Genomic DNA, 23,037 nt, shown 5'->3' with positions numbered 1-23,037 from the left:
CTCTAATTGGCTCGCCTTACATGCTGAGCGTCATGTCAACTTGTGAATGTCAAATGTATCCGGTAACCTTGGCATGTGTACATATGTAAATAAAATTTTTTCTAAGGGGAGAAGTAATATGTAAACTATATACACAATAAGAATTGTGTCCAGGTTGTGCGCGTGATTAGTTCATTTTAGAGGAATTAAATGACACACGCGCACATCACTGTGTTGGTTACAACTGGAGTGGGGCGTCCAGTTATTAATCGTTCAAGGTAGAACTTGCGGAGCGTTCGGTCACTGCGTGTAACTACCTGACGGAGAACAGACGGGACGTCAAGCCCGTGTGTTCGAGGAATGCACAGAGGCTCACCAAAGTTCGCTCACGAGTGCGCGCACTGCCCTGCGGCCACAATAGCGTCTTGATGGAGTCAGGTAGTATGCCCTGCGCCCTATAGGCCGCGAGCATATCGCGACGAGCATCGGCGAACGCGGCACAGAGAAGGAGCAGGTGTTCTAGTGTTAGCGCCGCATCCGTCACACACATCACTCGTCGCGATTCTGTGATGCACCCGTCGTTCCCCGGGCCACTCGCAGCCAATGCGCGCGCGGAGGATCATTGCACGTTGTGACCGTGTAAGTGCGCGACAGCCGGTGACACTGTCGACGCGCTCACCTCCCGCGATGCGTGGGTCGGGGTGCTGCTTTCGGAGATGGTCGTGGATGGCCGCACGCACGTCCTCCAGCGCAAGGGGCAGATCGCTGGCAGGTAGTTGGTGTGCAGCGGTCGCGAGGTCGTCAGCTTCTTCGTTGCCGGCGATGCCGCAGTGACCGGGCACCCACTGTGCACGCACAACACAACCTCTCTGCGCGAGGCGCTCGATGCGCAAGCGAATTTCTCGCACTACTAGGGTACCGCGGCCGTTAGATTGCAGGCGGCTGAGGGCGGCGCGGGAGTCGCACAGCAGAGCACTCCTGGGCGGCGGAGGGCCGATGGTGAGCAGCAGGTCCAGCCCGAGCCGGATCCCCATCAACTCCGCCGTGGTGGAGGAGCCCAGGAAGGCGGCGTGTTGCTGGCTGTGCAGTCGCAGGGCGGAGATGGTGGCCGCAGCAGCAAGGGAGCAGCTGTCGTGAGCCACTGAGCCGTCGGTGTACACGAGGAGATGGTCCTGGAGCTCCTCGTGTATGACGTCTCTGGCCAGCTGCTGCAAAGCACAGAGGGGTGTGCTCCGCTTTCCCGATATGCCAACGATCTCTCGCTGTACCTCCGAGGCAGCAGGCCAGGGCGCGCAGGAGCCGTAGGGGGGGTGGGCCTTGGGTCAATTGCTCATACTCGAGCAGCGCCGCGCCCATTCGTGAGCGCGGGTGCGAGCGCAAACACTGCAGCAGCGAGCCTCCGTCCGGTGCGCGGTGAAGCCAGGCGACACTGAAAAATTTTTTTGGGGGGAAAAGAAATGGCGCAGTATCTGTCTCACATATCCGCGGTCCCCTGAACCGCGCCGTAAGAGAAGGGATAAAACATGGACTAAGCGAATCATCGAAGAAAGAGGTGCCGCAGTGGAGGGCTCCGGAATAACTTGGACCAACTGGGGATCTCTAACGTGCACTGACATCGCACAGCACACGGGCGCCAATCTCAGAGTTTATGTCCTGTCGTTGCGGTGGCCATTGCTCTCAAAGGAGGCCCCGATGCGCGATTCGCGGTCACAACCTTAGCACTCGCTCGATAAAGAGAAGCCGCCACACTTTGACGTCCCCCTGAGTGCGAGACGACAAAAAAAATCAAGTCGGCGACGCTAGCCCAGGCTTAGCTCAGTCGGAATAACTAATACGCGTCTCGCTGGCGACCTCCGACATCGGCGTTTGGTGGTATTGTAAGATTATCGCAGACATCCATGTCTGAGGATATACATTCCCTAAGGTTTCCATGTTGTTGCGATTACAGGATAATAGAGGAAAGTGCACGGGCCTGCCGACGGGCTCCAGCTATGCCTAACCACTGCCGCGTGCAAACAAAGGGCAGTTCAGAGTGCTGTCAGGGAAACTACTGAGAGGAAAATGGTGCGCTGCATCAACTGCGTCCCCAGAAGCGTCAGCGGCTGCATCTGCAAAAGATCCTCCTTTTCATCCCTGCTCTTCAATGCCGGAAACAGCTGTGGCGTAGGGCGTTTGGAACACTGTAGTGCTGCGTTTGTATCTAGTGTATCGGCGCCCCTTGGATTGATACGCTGTTCAATCGAGTAACTGTACTTATTTCAGACACCTCAGGGGCTGTTTATATCGAAAAACGCCCGTGTGCTGCACAACATGAGTCCTCGTTGAACAACGCCAACCGATCGAAATTACTGCGTAGCCGTCAATTACGCTGCCTCTTTTGCACTTCTTTATTTTTCGCTTCCTCTTTCGTTCCTTCGCTTACAGCGCGGAGAAGCCACGGAGGAGTGTGTTATCTAACCGTTCCCTTTCCCAGCCTACGCTAACTATACCGACACCCTGCCTGTTCAGAATAGTATAGCGGGGTTATGCGGCCACAGAAGTTACAATCTCCGAGGCACCGTTTGCCAGGGCCACGGGTCACTTTATCGCTCAAGGACATGTGGATGTTCCCTGGTCTGCAACTTTCCTGTTATCCAATATTGCGCCGACAGCAACACCGTTTGCGCAAAGGATAGCCCTCCACAAATCTACAGCTGAAAACACCCACCACACATGCGATCCAGAGAAAAACCAAGAGGGAACAGCACGGAATTCGAAGCTAGGGATGACGGGTAGAATTGAATCTGAACAGTGTTGCGGCTACTGCGAGAGATTCGAAGAAACGCACAGTTGAAAGTGGCGCACTGTAGGTTTAACGAACCGGATGACGGGAGACCTCTCGGGAGCGGACGCCCCCGCCGAGGCGCCTCGCCGTACGCGGAGATTACAAACTTTCATCGCGGGCTAAGTTGCACGTATCCCGCTCTTCACCCCGACCTGGACAGGGCGCAAGCCACACTCAGACGCCTACAAACAAAGGCCATTCTTGGCCCCTACCGATTACGTTTAATCACCAACGGTGAATATGACCCTGCATGCCCGCACTGTGGCGACGGGACGCATGCCACACAAGACCATATATTATGGGAATGCGCTAGCAACCCCGCTCCGACGACACTCTTGCCTGCCTCCTCGGCGGATGAATGGGACAAACACTCGACCAGTTCAGGAAAAACAACGCAGCTGGCCCTCATCACGCGAGCTCAAGAGGTCGCCCTCGGCTTGCTGCCACCCTGGGCTCGCGCCTGCCCCAACTAATCCCTTCCATTTTGTGGCAATAAAGTTGTAACCACCACCTTATTGTAGTAGAACCCACGCTTCCAACGGTACCAACGCTTCTAGTTTCGAATGGACGCTGGATTGAAAGCGGGTTGTTCCACCGAGAAGTGAGATGATTCCTGAATAATAATTGCGTTTTTTTTTTTTGAGGGGGGAGGAAATTGTGCATTATCTGTCGCTTATATTGTTGGAAAAATGAACTGCGCCGTACGGGAAGGGATAAGGGAGGGAGTGAAAGACGAAAGGAAGAAAGAGGTGCCGTAGTGGAGGGCTCCGGAATAATTTCGACCACCTGCGGATCATTAACGTGCACTGACATCGCATAGCGCACGGGCGCCTTAGCGTTTTTCCTCCATAAAAACGATTACTTCACCATTTCCTTTGTGGTGGTAGTGGTTTTTATAAAATAATATAAAAACGAAGGAACAGATTTTTGCCAGCCCCGGCATCTGCCATCGATACTGAAGCACCTGAGCTGTGGCGGCGGAAATAATGGATAGCAGGCCGAATTGAAAAATGAAATGAAAGAGGTGAGGGGAGAGGAAGAGAGTATAGGGGGACCGTTTCCTATCGTCAAAAACAATTTTTCATAGCGGCATAGGGTCTCAGCACCTTGCGAACTACACGACATTCGAACAGGAACCGTCTGGAAGGGTGTTGCGGCAGCACAATGCTGCGCCATTGGAGTTCCACCCTTATGTAGCGTTCCTAACGTCCAAAATTAAAGCAAGAAATCAACACTGCGGCAATGATGCTCCACCATAATCTATTGTTCCTAACATTTAAAACTAAAGAAAACTTCGTCACATGGCGCTTCCTTGAAGCTGGCTTTGCTGTGGTAGGCAGGAGTGTTGGATCAAGCTTCATCTCTTTCCCGAAAACGAGCGGCCGAGACTGCGAGCTAATTTCGACCACCTGCGGATCTCTAACGTGCACTGACATTGCATAGCACACGGGCGATTTAGCGTTTTTCCTCCAGTGTGCTTTTTCGATGTCAGTGCCCGTTGAAGATCCCCCGGTGGTCGAAATTATTCTGGAGCCCTCCACTGCTCTCTGTGCTCATCTCTGTGCTGATAATAATAATTTGTTTTGGGGGAAAGGAAATGGCGCAGTATCTGTCTCATATATCGTTGGACACCTGAACCGCGCCGTAAAAGAAGGAATAAACGAGAGAGTGAAAGGAGAAAGGAAGAAAGAGGTGCCGCAGTGGAGGGCTCCGGAATAATTTCGACCACCTGGGGATCATTAACGTACACTAACATCGCACAGCACACGGGCGCCTTAGCGTTTCTCCTTCATAAAAACGATTACTTCGCCGTTTCCTTTCTGGTAGTAGCCGTTTTTTTATTACAATAATAGTAAAAAGGAAGGAAAAGATTTTTGCTAGCCCCAACATCTGCCATCGACGCTGAAGCACCTTAGCTGAGGCTGCGGAAATAAAGGATATTTGGAGGAATTGAAAAATGAAATGAAAAAGGTGAGGGGAGAGGAAGAGAGGATAGGGGGACGGTTTCCAGTCTAAAATTTTGGATTGAATTGGAAAACGTTTATTATCGTCTTGAGTTATAAATCGGTTTGTTGATCTTGTTAGGTGGCCGTCAGTGGAGGCTGGCGGCGACCTCTTCGGCTCTCGTCACCACCTGTACTTGGGTTTCCAGGTTAGAGCTGAGCAACAAGGTCTCCCACGGGCCCGGGAGCGCGAGCCTCTTGAGCGATATTGGTTGGGGATCTCTCGGACAGTCCCAGAAAATGTGGTCTACGGTGGCTTTGTCGCCGCATTTGCTTCACTCCGACTTATATCTATCCAGGTACACATGGCTTAGGACAGCTGGATTAGGGAGAGTTTTTGTTTGAAGTTGCCTCCACAGTACCTCCTGTTCTTTGTTTAGGCTTTTATGCGGAGCAGGGAAGGTTAGCCTTTCTAGTCTATAATGCTGAGTAATCTCATGGAAAGTATTAAGACCATCTCTCGTGATTTCGACGTCCGAGTTAGCCTCCACAGCTCGGCCGATAGATTCTCGAGCTTTATCGTGGGCTGCCTCGTTCCCCGGGTTTGACGAGTGAGCCGGTACCCAAACCAATCACACGTCTGTCCTGTCTTCCGGGTAATTCCTGAGAATTCCCAAGGAGATGGGAGATATTCTGCCCTTGGCGAAATTGCCAATGGCTGCTTTTGAATCCCTGACAATCACTTCTGCTCGCGGGTTTGTCAACGTCAAGGTGATTGCCGCTTCTCCGGCTATTTCTGAAGAAAATTTTTCATAGCGCCATAGCACTATTCGAACAGAAGCGGTCTGTAAGGTTGTTGTGGCAGCCCAATGCTGCGCCATTGGAGTTCCACCCTTATGTAGCGTTCCTAATGTCAAACATAAAGCAAGAAATCAACGCTGCGGACAGGAGTCCCACCATAATCTATCGTTCCTAACATTTTTAAAAAATAAAGAAAAAGTTGCCCCGTGGCGCTTCCTTGAAGGCGGCGTTGCTGTGGTCGGTAGCAGTATTGGACCCAGCGTCGCCTCTTTCCCGAACACGAGGTAACACCCGTGTGCTGTGAAATTTCATTGCTCGTTAAAGATCACCAGTTGGCCGAAATTATTCCTGGAGGCTGCGTTTTTATGGAGGAAAAACGCTAAGGCGCCCCGTGTGCTGTGCGATGTCAGTGCACGTTAAAGATCCCCACGTGGTCGAAATTATTCCGGAGCCCTCCACTACGGCACCTATTCTCCCTTTTTTCTTTCACGCCCTCCTTTACCCTTCCCTTACGGCGCGGTTCAGGTGTCCAACGATACATGAGACAGATACTGCGCCATTTTCCTTTCCCCCAAAAACCAATTATTATTATTATTAAATTATTCCGGAGCCCTCCACTACGGGCTTTCTTTCTTGCTTTCTTTTCTCAGTCCCTCCTTTATCCCTTCGCTTAAGGAGCGGTTCAGGTTTCCGCCGAGATTTGATACATACTGCACCATTTCCTTTCCCCAGCAGCCAATTTTCAATTTTAATGGATTGGATTGGATTCTAAAACATTTACCCGCCGCGGTGGCTAAGTAGTTAGGGAGCTTGGCTACCGATCCGGAGTTCCCGGGTTCCTTCCCGACCGCGGCGGCTGCGTTTTTATGGAGGCAAAACGCTGAGGCGCCCGTGTGCTGTGCGATGTCAGTGCACGTTAAAGATCCCCAGGTGGTCTAAATTAATCCTGAGCCCTCCACTACGGCGCCTCTCTCTTCCTTTCTACTTTCACTCCCTCCTTTATCCCCTCTCATACGGCGATGTTCGGATGTCCGCCGATATATGAGACAGATACTGCGCCATTTCATTTCTCCAAAAACCAATTATTATTATTATTATCATTATTATTATTATTATTTTATTATTATTATTATTAATATTATTATTATTATTATTATTATTATTATTATTATTATTATTATTATTATTATTATTATTATTATTATTATTATTATTATTATTATTATTATTATTATGTAAAACATTTATTGCGTCGAGGGCAGATTGCAGGAGACACATACTAGATGGCCGCTAGCCCATGGCTGGCGGCGACCTCATTGACCCGCTCGATTGCCCGTACTTGAATCTTGGGATCCGAGCTGACCAGCACGGCGTCCCACCGCTCGGGAGATTTAACTGTATCAACTCCGCCTGAGGCGAATTATTTGCGCAGTTTCACAGAATGTGGTCGTATGTGGTCCTTTCACCATATTTATGGCAGTTTGGGTCGTACTGGCCAGGGTCCTTGAGGGAAAGCACTGCCGGATTCTGAAGGGAGCGTGTTTGCAGTCGGCGCCAGGTAACTTCCTGCGCTTTTGTTGAAGATCTGTGGGGAGGGGGATATGCGCGCCTCTCCAGCCTAAAGTGATGGGTTTTGTCATGAAATGAGATCAACCCGTTCCTCGTGAAATTCTGGTCGTAGGGCGTCCTCACTGCCCGAATGCGATAGCCCACCCTCTTCGATGACATTATTGCAACCTCCCTCGGCGGAGGAATGGGACAAGCTCTTGGCCAGTTCAAGAAAACAACGCAGCTGGCCATCATCACGCGAACTCGAGAGGCCGCCCCCGAGTGGAGGTCACACTGCCTCGCACCATCCCCAAATAATCCAGGCTTCCATTTTGTGGCAATAAAGTTGTAACCACCACCTTATTGGGGCAGAACGCTACGGCGGTGCCAGCGCTTCTATTTTCGAACGGGCGCTGGTTTGAAAGCGGGTTGCTCCGCCGATAAGTGAGACCATTACTTCGCCGTTTTATTTCTTGAAAACCAATTTTTCGTAGCCCAGCGCTACGGCATAATGTCTCATACTTTGCGAACTACACGACATTCGAAAAGTGATTTTGAAGACTGTGGCGGAAGCACAACGCTGCCCTAACGGAGTTTCGTAGTCATCTAGCGTTTCTAACATAAAAAAAACAAATAAAACGTTGTTTGGTTTGTTTTAAGGTGTTCAACGTCCCGAAACAACTGAGACTATAAGGGACGCCACAGTGAACGGCCTTTGGCAAAAGTATCCAAGAAACTCAGTTTGTTTCTAACACGTGTGGTGGAGCACTTGTCACGTCCTTTCAGCTCTAATTTAGTGCAATGACGACCCTATTCTCACCTTTTGCGGACTTTTTTCGTCTGGTGGTACCCTAAGAGCTTCAATATAACGCTGAAAAGCAAACCCCTTTCCTTAGTTATACACCTCTGGCTAAGAAGACATGTCTGCAGCGAAGCTCTTTGCTCGGCCTGTGTGTGCGTGTGTGTGTGTGTGTGTGTGTGTGTGTGTGTGTGTGTGTGTGTGTGTGTGTGTGTGTTCTATCCTCCTCTCTTTGTCTCTCTCGCTCGCTCTTGATCCAGCTCTGGACAGCGTAACTATAGGCTAGCTCCGTGGTTTATTCTCCCTTCCTGATCCTCCTCCATTCCAGTTACATTATACTTATTGCACTGGCAAGTAAGTATAGCCTTCAGTACACCATGAAATGCATTCTGAGCACAGAGATGATGTCAACGCCGCGGTGGCTCAGTGGTTATGGCGCCAGAAAACTGATCCGGAGTTCCCGGTTTCGAACCCGACCGCGACGGGTGCGTTTTTATTGATGAAACACGCTAAGGCGCCCGTGTGCTGTGCGATCTCAGTGCATGTTAAAGATCCCCAAGAAGTCAAAATTATTCCGGAGTCCTCCACCACGGCACCTCTTTCTTCCTCTCTTCTTTGAATCCCTCCTTTATCCCTTCCCTTACGGCGCGGTTCAGGTGTCCAAAGATATATGAGACAGATACTGCGCCATTTCCTTTCGCCCAAAACCAATTATTATTATTAGCACAGAGATGAGCACAGAGAGTAGTGGAGGGCTCCGGAATAATTTCGGCCACCGGCGGATCTTCAACGGGCACTGACACCGCACAGCACACTGGAGTAAATACGCTAAAGCGCCCGTGTTCTGTGCAATGTCAGTGCACGTTAAAGATCCCCTGGTGGTCGAAATTATTCCGGAGCCCTCCACTACGGAACCTATTTTTTCCTTTCTTCTTTCACTCCCTCCTTTATCCCTTTCTTTAAGGCGTGGTTCAGTTGTTCAACGACATATGAGAGAGATGCTGCGCCATTTCCTTCCCCCAAAACCAATTATTATTATTAATATTATTATTATTATTATTATTATTATTATTATTATTATTATTATTATTATTATTATTATTATTATTATTATTATTATTATCGCAGAGATTCTCAAGAATACCTGTAGAGTCAAAAATGGCGTTGCGGTAGATCGCACAACGTACACGAAACATCGTATTTTTCTTGGCTGGATACTGGCCGAGAAAACGAGGATTCAGTAGGAAGAACTAGACTCCTTGAGACAACGCACCTGGCAATACGCTGGTAATTTTCATGCACGGCTGGTACCAAACCTTTGGTCACATTAAAGGACCCCAGGTGGTCGAAATTTTCTCAGCCCTTCACTGTGGCGTCTCTCATAACCTTAGTTACTTTGGCACGTTAAAAACACCCATAAAAAACCATACCTTTGCTCACAATAAATTATAAAAGGACTGAAAGACGTACAAGTGAGATAGTTTCATCTGTCCTCTCGGCAGCACCGAAGCGCAGCTGTGTTTAAGGAGCTGGCTCGATCGCTTCGGCCAAGCACTAGCCAAGCCTAGTACGGAGTTCATATTTCCCGACGTCCCCTAGGTGCATGTTATCAGACGTCAGCGTCTCTTTTCTCTTACGGTAGTGATACTGAGAAGCTCCGTGATTTCGGCTGCTGGCTGTGTCTTGGAAGCAGGCAAACCCTCTCTACACATAGGCAGGCCTGCGCCAGGATGGCGGGTCGTGCTTCTGGGAGGGCCAGACGGCCGACGGAGAGGCTGTCTTGGTCTCCCGGCTGAGGGCGCTATTCCTCCGGCGCCAAGCAACGTACCCGAACTGTGCGCATGGGGCGACGCGGCCAACGCGGTAGACAGGCGGACGAGGATTCCGTACGACACCCGCAGGAGTCCCGGAGGGAGTAGCGGCGGGCGGATCTGGTATGCCACGGCGTTCTTTTTATTATTAATGCGAAAGCAATAAATGGTTATGTGGCGTGTTTCGTGTCAGCAAAACATTATCCGCACGATTACGTCGTTCTGTGAACATGGATCTGCAAAAGTTTGGTAATGTTAGAGAGTAAGTGATGAGATCTTGCTGTGGAAAACATTTGGTTGACGAATTGTGATTAGTTAATTAGCTACACTTCGACGACGCGATAGACACGTACGGATGCCGACATAGCACCTGGGCGAGGAAAGTAAATTAAAGTAAAAAATAAAACAGAATAAGAACAGCAAAAATAAAAATATTTTAAAATAAAATAAAATAAAAGGAAAAATAAAAAGGAAAATAAAAACGGCCGTGGCTTAGCTTGGTTACGCCTGGTGATTGCGAAGCAATAGCGTGTCATTCTCGGATAAGCTGGTAGTGTGGCTGGTGGTAGTCTTGGGTTACGCTAGTGTTACGGCTTACAGAGAATCATCTAAGAGGAAGTCATCCGTCGAATTCGTGTATGCCGACAAGCATTTCCCTCACCAGCGTGCCCATTACAATATCTTCCAGTATCGATTGGCCGACGGTGCGGTAACACTCCATTTTCTCCACGTAGTAAGATATGCCCACTCGGTGCTTGCAGTAGCTTTCGTTAAAGTACGGTAGCGTTACGCCGTAATAAATGTTGGGGTTATTGTCCCCGTCCAAAATGCGATACAGTTTCTTCTTCTTCTTCTCCTCAAGTAATATGGCACATACCCACGTGGGGGGATTGGCCAAGGTATAGAGTAGAATGCCAATGAAGCATTTGCGCGGGGAAGAAAACGTCAGAAGACTGAATCAAGATTAAAAAAATTGGAAAAATAAAATGAATTCAAGAGGTATGAGTCATCCGGAATAGAATCAATCTAGCCTTTTTTGGACATGCGAAAGAATTTTGTATATAGCTAACAAGATAATCGATTAGTTGCACTTATGTAATCGTGAAGGTAGCCGCATACACTGCTTAACGGGAATCCCTTGGCACTCGCACCGAACGATAGAAGAACTGTAAGAGACAGAGGCAGTCCTAGTCTCGAGAGAGGAACCTCCAGATATTGCTTTCTCTGAACCGCGAACCGCCGGCAAGAGAGGAGAAAGTGATCGATTGATTCAACTTGCCCGCATGATACACAAAGGTTTGTCGCAGCGAACCCGCACCTGCATTAATACAAGTTTAAGTGAGGGATTCGACATCGCAGGAGCGTCATGGACACTTCACAAAGCCTTGACTTACACCACCGGATATTCCATGGGTACTTTAGGTGCTGAAAGTCCACGGTATTGAGCAACGGATCACTCAAAGTGGCTGAAATATGTTAGAACCGCTGGAAACGTGAAGCTGCTAACAGAATGAGGTGAGGGACGGGATATATTACAGGTGCGCTGAGAGCTGACCTTGCCAATAAATCAGGCACCTCGTTAAAATAGACGCCTGAATGCCCAGGTACCCAGACCAAACGGATCTCGCGCACTGTGCTCGGAACAAAAAACCTAAGTGAACGAGTCAAGAAAGATTTTTCCTAATTTTGGAGAGAGACAATAACTGAAAGGCAGTCTGCAAGAATAAGAACCCGTGCGACATGTCTGAGAATTTTGAGAAGAGCCAAACCAATGGCCAAAAACTCTGCGAAGAATATAGGAGTATAATCAGGGATACAAACGGAGTAGCTCCAAGCTAGATCCTGCGAATATATGCCAATCGCCGCCTTCCCACAGCTGCCGGAGGCATCAGTGGAGAGACCAGTACGATGTGGAAAATTCTGTAGGTGTTCAGAAAGAAGACCATTTAGGGTATGTGCGGGCATATGCTTCGCATGGGACGGGAAAATAAAGTCGTAATAGAAGACGGGATCAGCCTGCGTGTCAGAAACTCGTTGCAAGGAGATCAGATCAACCTGAAGCGGAGCTAACAGATTCTGCGTGAACCTAGCTTGCGGAAGCTGATAACGTGGCCAGTGATTAGTCAAAAAAGGTGTGGTTGGGATACAAAAATTGGAATACTAACGCCTGGGGCCGGGTCAAAAGACTTGAGGAAAGTACGCACTGTTAGAAGTTGGAAGCGGGAATAGAGGTTGGGGATACGGGCTTCCAGATAAAGGACAGCGTTGGAAGCTGATTTTGGGAGCCCGAGGCATAGCCGTAGGGCACGCCTTTCCAGTAAGGCTAATGGCTGCAGCTTGTAGTTCGCTCTACTAGAGAACAAGGGGCAACCAAATTCCAAAATTGGTCTCATATAAGCCTTATAGAGCAACAGTAGCGTGTCACGACGCATGCCAAACTTTTTATTGCCAACTCGGGTCAAACGGCCCAGTGCACGTTCCCCTTTAATAACATTATACTTAATATGGTGTCGCCAGTCCAAATTTTGGTCATAAGTAACACCTAGGTATTTAACCGACTCCACCTGCGGAATTGGAGTGGAGCGGTAGGCTAGCTAGATGTACATAGGAGCGTCGGGTGGAAATACCAGCACGCCACATTTGCTGACATTAAGTGATAAATTGATTTGGTCCAACCAGACTTCAAGAGCATTCAGATATGCCTGCAAATACCCGTAGAGCACATGAATATCCTTTGCTGATGCGAAAAAAGCTATATCATCTGCGTATACATGAACTGTAACGTTAGGATGAATGGGGATGTCCCGAACTAATATGTTGAAAAGCAGCGGAGAAAGAACAGAGCCTTGCGGCACACCTCTTGATTGACCATAGGTATTAGAACAAAAAGATCCGTCTGTACAGAAGAAAAATCTATCTTTTAGAAACTCACAAATCCAGGCGTAGAGGTAATGCGGTGGTTGTAGTTGAGCAAGCTTGTTAATGAGGACTGTGTGCTCCACGCTGTCATAGGCCTTCGCAACGTCAAGCGTCACCAAGGCCGAAACTTCTCTCTGGCGCAAACGAGAGCGCCCAAACGAGAGCGGCGGAGGCCACAGAACCGAAAGCAAATTCGCTACGCACCTGGAGGTCCACCAGCTGAGTCGTTTTTCTTCTTGTCTTTGCGCTTTCCTTTCCCCATTTAGATAGCAGGCCACGAACACAAATGGCAACCACCGGAACGGACGTCTTGCCAGCCTACCGAGCCACTGCAGAAAGGCAAAAAGGCTGCGTTGTTACTCTTTTATAGTGACCTGTTCCGTTCCGTGATTCGCTCATATGCTTCTCCGCGAGCTGCACGTGTTCCGTCGTCATTGGCTGCGCTTGGAGACGTCATGCGCGTGCCGGCGCTTCTGCCTCCAAGAACGCATAAAGAAAAAAAAACTATGGAACCAAAGGAAATCGTCGTACGATACCGCTTTTCCACAGCCCCTTATGGGAACGCAAAGTCCCGGCGCGTCTCGAACACGCGCGCTGTGGAAGTCGAAGACAACAAGTGGAGTGGGACTCCGCTTCGAAACTCAAGTAGTCCTAGAAGCTGCTTTGCTGAGAGGGTCTTGTTCAGAAAATACAGAGGCGCATACCAAGTTCACGGGCGTACAAAGTGAGAAAATGGGACGATGCTGCTAGCATTCATTTCCCATTTTGTCCAAGTCCGTGGTTTCAGCTCAGAGATCCACATAAATGAGCCACCAGAATGCGGCAAATAAAGAGCTGTAGCGATTTGTCAACATTTCTGGCTTTTACCTATGTCTCTATGTATTTGTTATTGCATCCGTTTAATTCATTTTATTCCCACGTGCTAGCGTGGATAAGCCCCGGAGTAAGGAGTATGTTTTACTGCCCACATGTGAGGCGACAGTCTGAAAAATCGGATTTGGGGGGGGGGGGGGAATGGCTCAATATCTGTCTCACATATCCGCGGAACCCTGAACCGGACCGTAAGAGTAGGTATAAAGCAGGGACTAAGAGAATGAAGGAAGAAACAGGTGCCGTAGTGGAGGGCTCCGGATCAACTCGGACAACCTGCGGATCTCTAACGTGCACTGACATCGCACAGCATACGGGCGCCAATCTCAGAGTTTATGTCGAGTCGTTGCGGTGGCCATTGCTCTCGAAGGAGGCCCCGATGCACGGTTCGCCGGTCACAACTGTAGCACTCGCTCGGCAAAGAGGAGCCGCCAAACTTTGACGTCTCCCTTTGTGCGAGGCGAAAAAAAAAACTGAAGTCGGCGACGCTAGCCCATGCTTAGCTCAGCCGGAATATCTGATACGCGTCTCGCTGGCAATCTCCAACGCCGGCGTTTGGTGGTATTGTAAGATCATCGCAGGCATCCATGTCCGAGGTTATACATTCCATAAGCTATCCATGTTGCGATCACAGGTAGAGGAATGTGCACGGGCCTGCCGACGGGCTCCAGCTATGCCTAACCACTGCCGCGTGCAAACAAAGGACAGTTCAGAGGTGTGAGGGGAACTACTGAAAGAAAAATGTGCTTTGCATCAACTGCGACCGTAGGAGCGACGGTGGTTCTGGTGGGGAGCTATCTGTAGAGTCAGTTGTGTGGCGTTTGCAAGACAGCGACAGCACGCGTCACAGCACTCATGTAAGGATGGTGCCGAGCGTGTCTTCGTGATCAGGCGTTAGGTGCCTTAGCCAGAGGACGTGGGAACAAAGCCTGACAGCGACGGCCCCGTTTCGATGTATACGCGAAATTATTTAATGAACCCTGTGTGTTCGAAGTTACTGCAGTACCCCTCTATACGACGGCTACGTTTGACTTCAACCTGTGTTTAATGCTGGCTATCAAATTCAGGCAAAGCGCCGAGTAGAATGGCAATGCAGTCGCCACGTTTCACTTGATGAGCGCGGACGGCAATTGTAGTTTAAATATTTAGCTTAAACGCTTGTCGTTACCTCGTGTTCGGGAAAGAGGCCACGCTGGGTCGAACACTGCTGCCTACCACAGCAACGCCAGCATCAAGGAAGCGCCACGTGACAAAGTTTAGCCGCCGCGGTGGCCCAGTAGTTACGGCGCTCGGCTGCTGACCCGACAGACGCGGGTTCGATCCCGGCCGTGGCGGTCGAAATTAAATGGAGGCGAAATTCTAGATGCCCGTGTACTGTGCGACGTGAGAGCACGCTAAATAACCCCAGGTGGTCGAAATTTCCGCAGCCTTCACTACGGCGTCTCTCATTGTCTGAGTTGTTTTGGGACGTTGAACCCCTCACACCAAACCAAACAACGTTTTCTTCCTTTTTTTGATGTTAGGAACGCTAGATGATCATGGAACTCCGTTACTGCAGCGTTGTGCTGCCGCCACACTCTTCATGGGCGCTTCTGATCGAATTTCGTGTAGTTCGCAAAGCGCTGAGACCCGATGCCGCAGCGCTGGGCTACGAAAAATTGGTTTTGAAGAAAGGAAACGGCGATGTAATTGTCTCGCTTCTTGGTGGAACAATCCGCTTTGCAAACCAGCACCCGCTCGATAATAGAAGCGCTGGTATCACCGTAGCGTGCTGCTACATTAAGGTGGTGGTTACACCTTTATTGCCACAGAATGGAATTGATTAGTTGGGGCTGGTGCGAGGCAGTGTGGCCTCCAGTCGGGGGCGGCCTCTTGAGCTCGCGTGACGATGGCCAGCTGCGTTGTTTTCTTGAACTGGCCAAGAGCTTGTCCCATTCCTTCGCCGAGAGAGGTGGCAAGGATGTCATCGAAGAGGGTGGGCTATCGCATTAGGGCAGTGAGCGCGCCCTCCGACCCGAATTTCACGACGGACAGGTCATCTAATTTCATGACATCACCCATCACTTTAGACTTGACAGGCGCGCTTATGCCCCTCCCCACAAATAATTAACAAGAGCACAGGAAGTTACCTGCAGCGCCGACTGCAAACTCGCTCCCTTCTGAATCCGGCAGTGCTTCCCCTCAAGGACCCCCGGCCAGTAAGACCCAAACTGCCATAAATATGGTGCAAGGGCCACATATAACCACATTATGCGAAACTGCGCAAATGATCCGCTTCAAGCGGAGTTGATACAGCTCGCTACTCCCGAGCGGTGGGACGCCGTGCTGGTAAGGTCGTACCCCAAGATTCAAGGATGGGCATTCCAGCGAGCCAATGAGGTCGCCGCTAGCCATGGGCTAGCGGCCATCTAGTATGTCTCCTGCAATCTGTTCTCGACGCATTAAAAGTTTTACAATCCAATCCATAAAAATTGAAAATTGCCTGTTGGGGAAAGGAAATGGCTCAGTATCTGTCTCATATATCGTTGGACACCTGAACCGCGCCGTAAGGGAAGGAATAAAGGAGGGAGTGAAAGAAGAAAGGAAGAGGAAGGTGCCATAGTGGAGGGCTCCGAAATAATTTTGACCACCTGGGGATCTTTAACGTGCACTGACATGGCACAGCACACGGGCGCCTCAGCGTTTTTCTTCCATAAAAACGCAGCCGCTGCGGTCGGGTTCGAACCCGGGATCTCCGGATCAGTAGCTTATGATTAAAATTCGAGCCGGAGCTGGAGTTTGTTGTTTCCGATCAAGCCACGTTTGTTGAATGCGTCAACCGTAATGTTAGTGTGAGAACTCCCTACAAACACAACTTCTTTACTAAAACCAGGAAGGGGATGTTTTGGGAGTGGACAAAGTGAGCTGCTTAATGCCAGTTGCCTTGTTCAATCGCAAGGATTGATTAAAAGTAGCTTCACCTTCTTCTCTATGGGCCACTTCAGGAACTTGTCAAACAAGCCTTCAATTATATACACACGAAACCAAACATAGACACGGCTAAAGCATAGCCTCGGAACTAACAGGTATCCATAGTGGTAACTAGGCCGGCCATCGTTGCCTGTGAAATAACGCAAACGATCAGACGATTTCCTGCAGAATCCATTCCAGTCATCTATGGTCCATACGTACGGGACGGATTTGCTGAGGACGTCGCTTCTGATGCTGAGAGACGCTACGGCCAGCAGTTCCAGAGATTTCGCCTCGTCCTCTACTGAAGCCGCCTGATTTTAGCTGCTGTCATCTCCGAAAGTGAAGATCCGGCATCTGCCGGCGTGCGTTCTTCACAAACGGCTTTTACGACCCTGTCCTCCAAACGCGACACGTCACGCTCACACCCCTCGCTGTTCTTCTCTTTCATGGTTCGCTGGATGTAAGCCAGCGCATCCCTGATCTCTGCGATGACTTCGCGTTGGTCTTCAGCCAACGCTGCCTCCGCTCCGGTCGTCAGCTCCGAAAACTTGGGCGGCTGTCACTGCGTCGGCAATACTGGTGCGCTGCGCTGCAAAGGCGCCACTGGTATCAGGGTGCAGACGGTCCTCGAACGAATCCATCTTCGTGCGCAGGGCAGCATTTTCTTCCAATATTTTGCCAGCGTTCCTTTGACTTCCATAAAGGCGTTCGAAAAGTTGTCCTCTGATGCTTGGTCGCGTGCGCGCGGTGGTTCACAGTCACGCGCCAGATGTTCCGCAATGTCTCGGTGTCGGACACTCTCGCTGCATTCGGGGCATCTCACGACGTGGAACTGGCAGGCGTTGGCGAAGTGCTCCAACATGGCGGATGCGACGACCTCCGCGTCGCAGCCATGCTCAGCGTTCCAGCAGCGTACCTTGCGGCCGAGGATACTGTCCCTGGTGAAGGCTGACCACACCACGTCTTCTTCCTGGAAGGGCTCCTTGTGAAAGGGGCAGTGGTTGCGTTTGGCACCGGCGCCCTCGGAGCAGGACTGGCAGAGCAGGTGTAGACAGGGTAACATGGCTGCCGATGAAGAAACGAGACCGCAGACTATGCACACTCTAGTTGGTGGGAACGGGTTCACAAAACACGTCGGCCTCCAATCGAAGCCTCTGTCGAAACCGAACACTGTCTGCAGGCTCGTGGGCGCCATCGCTGGAGGCACGCACTCAAGCGTCCTAACATGCAGCGTCACGGCCACAGTCGGCTGAGGATGCAGTCTGCGTGTGCGACTGTAATCACGTTTCCGCCGTCCTTGTCACACCACGGTATGGTGTAAAAAGAGAAAACACTAGACTGCGAAGCTTTGCGCGCGGCAGCAGACGGTCAGACGGAATCCCGGCCGGTCTGCACTGCGTTGTCAATATTTCCAAGAAGTTATATCTACCCGGTTTACCTGATGAGAAACGCGACGTTCTTCTGTTGGTCGTTTTCACCTCCTCGCTGGCCACAGCTACTCCCTAAGCAGAATTATTTTCGTCTATCTGTCTCGAAAACGAACATGGAACAGTTGGCGACACCTGGTGTGTGCTGCGGATATCAAGACACGGCGCGAACTTGGGAATCGAAACTGCATTGAGGAGAGCAATGCTTTATCTTAGGACATTGCAACGGAAGAAGCCGCTTGTTGATGTAAATTGCGTGGACAGCGGAGTAAGCCGGTAGGATGGTAAGTTGATTACATATATATTTGTTTGAAAAGTGAGAGCTGCGAATGACCGGAAAGGTTTTCGAAATGCCACTACATTAAACGTATAGTTGTTATTCCGGCGGGTGACGCTCTAAGGGAGTTCAAAAGTGGCGTTCGGTAGGGCTGGGCCAGTAGCGTCAGTTTAGTTCCGGTGTTCCAGCGGGAACCTTGCGTGGTCCAGGCTTCGATTACAAGGCAGTACTAGAGCGCCGCCATAGTGAATTCTTCTGAAGAACTCTGTTCAATACCTCGTGCGTTTCTGACGGCTATGTCTAGGGTTAAAGCCCATCGACGATGAAAGCAACGCATCCGCTGCAGCAGTGGCGAAGTACCCCGCGCTCTTCCAATCAACGTCTCCTGAGCTAAGAGAAATTTTTCTTGCATAAGAATTTGTCCACAGTTTCATGAAACAATGCCACCATTTGTACTAGATTAGGAAACGTGTGCTCCGCGATAAAGCCTAACAAATGATTTGTGGTGGAGCTAGTCGAGGCGAAAACCGGTGCTACAAGTGTACAGTAGCGAGGCTGAGCATCCGTCTAGCATGCATGAGGTGAGAGGTTCGATCCCCAGTGTCGCTGGGTACGAAGCTGTGATACAGTGGGTACAAGCTTCACCTGGCCTGGTGCTCGGCTTAAACAGGGTGAAATGCTTGGAAAATGGGTCTTTGACCCCACCTTGAGCAAACGAAAATACCTTGTGCCATGGTCGCAGGCAACGTTACTATTAGCTCTACTCGGATGCGACTCAAGAACAAAGCGACAAATGCCCCTCAGAGGAGACCCTCCAGCCAGTGGTGTCGGCCCATTCTCCGCATGACCGTTCCCTTCGGAACTGCCAGCTTGAACTCGGAGGCGGTGGCAGAAGGATGGAAAATAAACAAGGGTAAATCAGATTAACCGCGGCGTCTTGAAAATCGGTCGACGCCATTGGCTGGACGGCCTCCCTTGACGGGCGTCTGCCGCTTCCTTCTTGAGTTGTATCCGACTATAGCTGGCGTCACTGGCGTCAGGTCCATTCAGCAAACCCTACCTTAATACCCGATCTCGGAGGCCTTGGCTTAGTATAAATGCTACTCGCCTCATGCCCTGAAGTGTGGCTCTAATTGATTGTCTTTCGTCGCTAAAATTATTTTGTACGTATGATTTGACGGTCATAAATATAATACATTGACTTCGCGTTGAGAAGACCTCTTAGTGGAGACTAGTGTTGCTGCTGTTAACAGCTGTAAAATTGCTGAATGTTTACAAATAACCGAGGTGGCGCTACAATCGCTAGCGGGCTCGCGGTAGGAAAGGGGCCGGGGGCGTCATCGTGGGGTAGACCTGAGCACCAGTTTTTCAAGGCCTGTAGGCGAGTTTTCCGTCTCTGGAAATCACAAAAGTGGTCGATGCTTTTCATGGGTTCCTGCTGCCCTCCCCCCGGCCCTCCTTTCCTAATTCGCCTTTTATCAACATAGGGTCCAACCCTCATAGGGTTGACACGCTCATAGGATGTCAACCCTCTGTAAGACGGCCGCCAAGCCTATCCTTATATCTACTTGCAACCCATACGGAGACGAACACTGTTTCAGGGCTGCAGTGCAAGGACGTCCGTGACTCGAACCATGCGCTGCTATAGCGATCCGCCACCTAACACGGGACAACGGGTTTTTTAACGGCTACACTGTCACCTCTCTGTCCGCAGGTTTCTATCTGTCCGCCCGTCCTCAGCACAAGACAGCTCGAGGAAATAAAAGCTGTGCAAATAGATATGTTCGACTGGGATTCGAACCTGCACCTTTGAGGTGTCAGTGTGGGTATGCAACGCCACGCGTTGGGTCGTTTGCGCAGACGCGAGAAGACAGCGCTGCTGCCACGTTGATCTAGCTAAGCGTTAACGCTTATGCACGGGCACTTCCTCATGTAAGTGTTGCCATTCAATTAGTGCGACTGTACAACAACACCGCTGCTAAAAACGGACTAATTTCGCACAGCGAAGTACAAAGGGGATAGCAGGGATTTTTACAAAAGAGAACTTATATGAGAGATAAACTTTTCTTATGACTGCTCACTATCTTCACGAGATAACTGAACGTATTCCTTGACAGCACTGTGCATTTATATCCGTTTAAAATGCGCATGTGTTTTCTTGTGATGCGTACTCCGTAGCGTTCGAGCACCCGTTCTTCAACGCCCTCGTATGTCCTCTTGTAGTACGCAATCACACGTCGTTCTGCACTGGGGGACAGTGCCCGCGTTCTTTCTTTCGCGTGAGCGATTTTTTGTGGGTCTGGTTGGCTTGTCGGGTGCACAAAATGGCTCTAAGTGTGCTTGTGTCAACGCTAGCGTGCTGGTTCCTTGAATCCGCCTGAACGATCTCACCTCGAACGCGTGACACCATTGGGAGGTAAGTGAAATTAAAAAAAAAAAAGAATGGCGCACGATTTAGCACGATTAGGCCACCTACGAATTAAGTCTGCTAGAACTTTGGTTTTCAATTCGATTTAGGTTCCAGGCTCGGTTTTCAATGTCAAGCAGGTGCCTCAGAAAAGGGTGGGCGAAATCGGACTTAGGTTCCGCCTTAAGGATATGACGCGATAGCGTTAATGGGCTGATGCCCATGTATGTGGAAATGGTCATTCTCTACTTTTCATTCATAGATCGCTAGCAGTCCTTATACCAGTGCCAGCGGAGTGGCGGAGCTGTTAAACGATGCGCCAGAGCCGTGCGATGGCAGGTGCTGCCACAGGTGAGGTTAGCGCGACCCATGTTTCTCTTCCCGAGCAAACTCAAGGTTTCGTACAGACAAGCGTCGGCGACATTTGAAATTGGGGGTTTCAGTCCTGGCGTACCAAAAAGGTGCTTGCGCCGCGACGCCGATAACAGGCGATAATTCATAGCGGACATATCGTACAGCCTACGTCATCGCTGAATGCTTACAAGCGACGTAACGTCCAAAAGAAGTGCAAATATTGTAAATGCTCGCCAAAGTTGACCAATATAAAGATTCTGGGCAGAAGTCGAACGGTACCTACTGGTAGCGTTTATCAGAATAAAAGGCTGATATATGTATCAGCGACATTTCACTGCGCTTGAAGCGAAAATATAATTTCTCTGGAGACGTACCTAACATTATGGAAATTTTGATATGATGAATCACTGCATGACTGCATATATGTACGTGCGTTCTTTCTGAATAAACAGTTGTGAGTTCACGCCTGTATTGTTCCCTTCATGTGCTGCGTTAAATTTAATTCCATCTTGGCAAAGAAACAAGTGCATAAAGATTTTTTTGCTGACAATGTTCATTGTGTTGTTGCTTGCGTGTGGATGAGATCAAAACAATGAACAGTGGGCATGCATTCCTGCAGTGGGGTAATATAGGCGTAGCACGGATTAGCCAGCAATTTTTTAATCGACCAGGGTCGGCTGCATTAATTATGATTAAGCTGGAGGATAAATGTCACATAACCTCGTACTCCCGTACAGCTTTTCTTCAGAGTTCTCTGCTTTCTGCTGCTGCCCACCCACACCTCGCCGTATTTCACTATTTCGAATGGAACGACAGCCGAAGAAGCGTGTTGGCGTAGTGCTCATGTCACAACGAGGCAAGGCTTTTCGTGGACAGAGATACGAGTCGGTAACCAGGGGCAGATTCATGTGTTACTCTTGGAAATGCTGGTCGCATTTCAACAGCGTATTTCTTGGACTTTTTTTCGTCCACATAATGGGGTCCAGCCGAGATAAGGGGGGGGGGCTCCCTTTCCTCCCATAAATACGCCCCTGTCGGTAACCCCGAAGATGTGCCATATATACCGCCCACAATCTATACACGAATAAGTCGATAAAGGTGTAAAAACAAAGTAAGCTGTCCTCTAGCGAGCTCACATTTAGGGGCAGGGTATTTTGCCCAAGTTCCGTAGGAGATTTCAGTCACTAAATATACGGAATGCTTACTCTTAGCAACGGTAGTATATTCCTACTGCAAAGCATGGTAACTTGATGCAGTTGGCAAAGGCAGTAGGCATACAAGCGCAGCGGCGGACTGGTCGAATTGCGTTCCTTACAGTTAATTGTCTCGTGCAGTCGCTAGGATCGATGAGAACTAGCTTAACCTTCTTATCCATGGGTCAATTCAGGAATTTGTCGCACAAGCCCTCGAGTATGTAAACACGAGGCCAAACACGGTGGCCGTGAAAACATTGGCACGGAACTATAAGGTTTCCATGGTGGTAGCTAGGCTGGTCATCGCTGCTTGTGCGGAATGGCGAAGAACGTGCTTGGGAGAGAAATTCATCCCAGTCATATATGGTTCATTCGAACGGAACCTACTTGTCCAGAAAATCACCACCGATGTTCAGGGAAGCGATGACCAGCTGTTCCTCAGCTTTGGCCTCGCCGTCTACTGACGCAGCCTGTTTTCCAGCAGACGCCGCCGAAGCTAAAAATCCGGCATCTCCCAGCGTGCGATCTTCACACAAGGCTTCTACGACCTTGTCCTTCATAAACAGCGCTGTCCGCTCACACTCTGGCATGACTACCTCTTTCATGGACCTCCCGTTTCCAGCCAGTGCGTCCCTGATTTCCGATGCGACTTCGCGCCTGTGTTCAGCTAATGCCGTCTCGGCCAAGGTCTTGAGCCCAAAAACCTTGTTTTATAGAGCGTCCGTCACTGCACTGGCGATAGTAGTGGACTGAGATGCTACTGTGTTTTAAGTCTCAGGGCGCAGACACTGTTCGAATGAATCCAGCTTCATCCGCAGATCACCATTCCCTTCCTGTATCTTTCCTAACGCTTCTTTTATTTGCATGAATACGTTGCCAAATTTATCGTCTTGTTCGCGTGCGCGGGACGATAAACAGTCGCGCTCCAGATGT

General features: G+C 49.8%; 1 protein-coding gene across 1 annotated transcript in view; it reads right to left on the bottom strand.

Annotated features, from left to right (window-relative positions):
* Positions 1-22,694, bottom strand: part of LOC144121141 (protein argonaute-2-like) — a 45,492-nt gene extending 22,798 nt beyond the window's left edge. The window contains exon 1 of the mRNA XM_077654126.1: positions 22,508-22,694. Within this exon, the coding sequence (XP_077510252.1) occupies positions 22,508-22,694 (187 nt within the window). The remainder of the gene's footprint in view (positions 1-22,507) is intronic.
* Positions 22,695-23,037: the final 343 nt, after the last annotated feature.

The sequence above is a fragment of the Amblyomma americanum genome, chromosome 1, assembly GCF_052857255.1.
Source record: "Amblyomma americanum isolate KBUSLIRL-KWMA chromosome 1, ASM5285725v1, whole genome shotgun sequence".
Taxonomy (NCBI): domain Eukaryota; kingdom Metazoa; phylum Arthropoda; class Arachnida; order Ixodida; family Ixodidae; genus Amblyomma; species Amblyomma americanum.
Note: the sequence above shows the minus strand (reverse complement) of the source record. Positions and strands in the feature narration are given on the sequence as shown.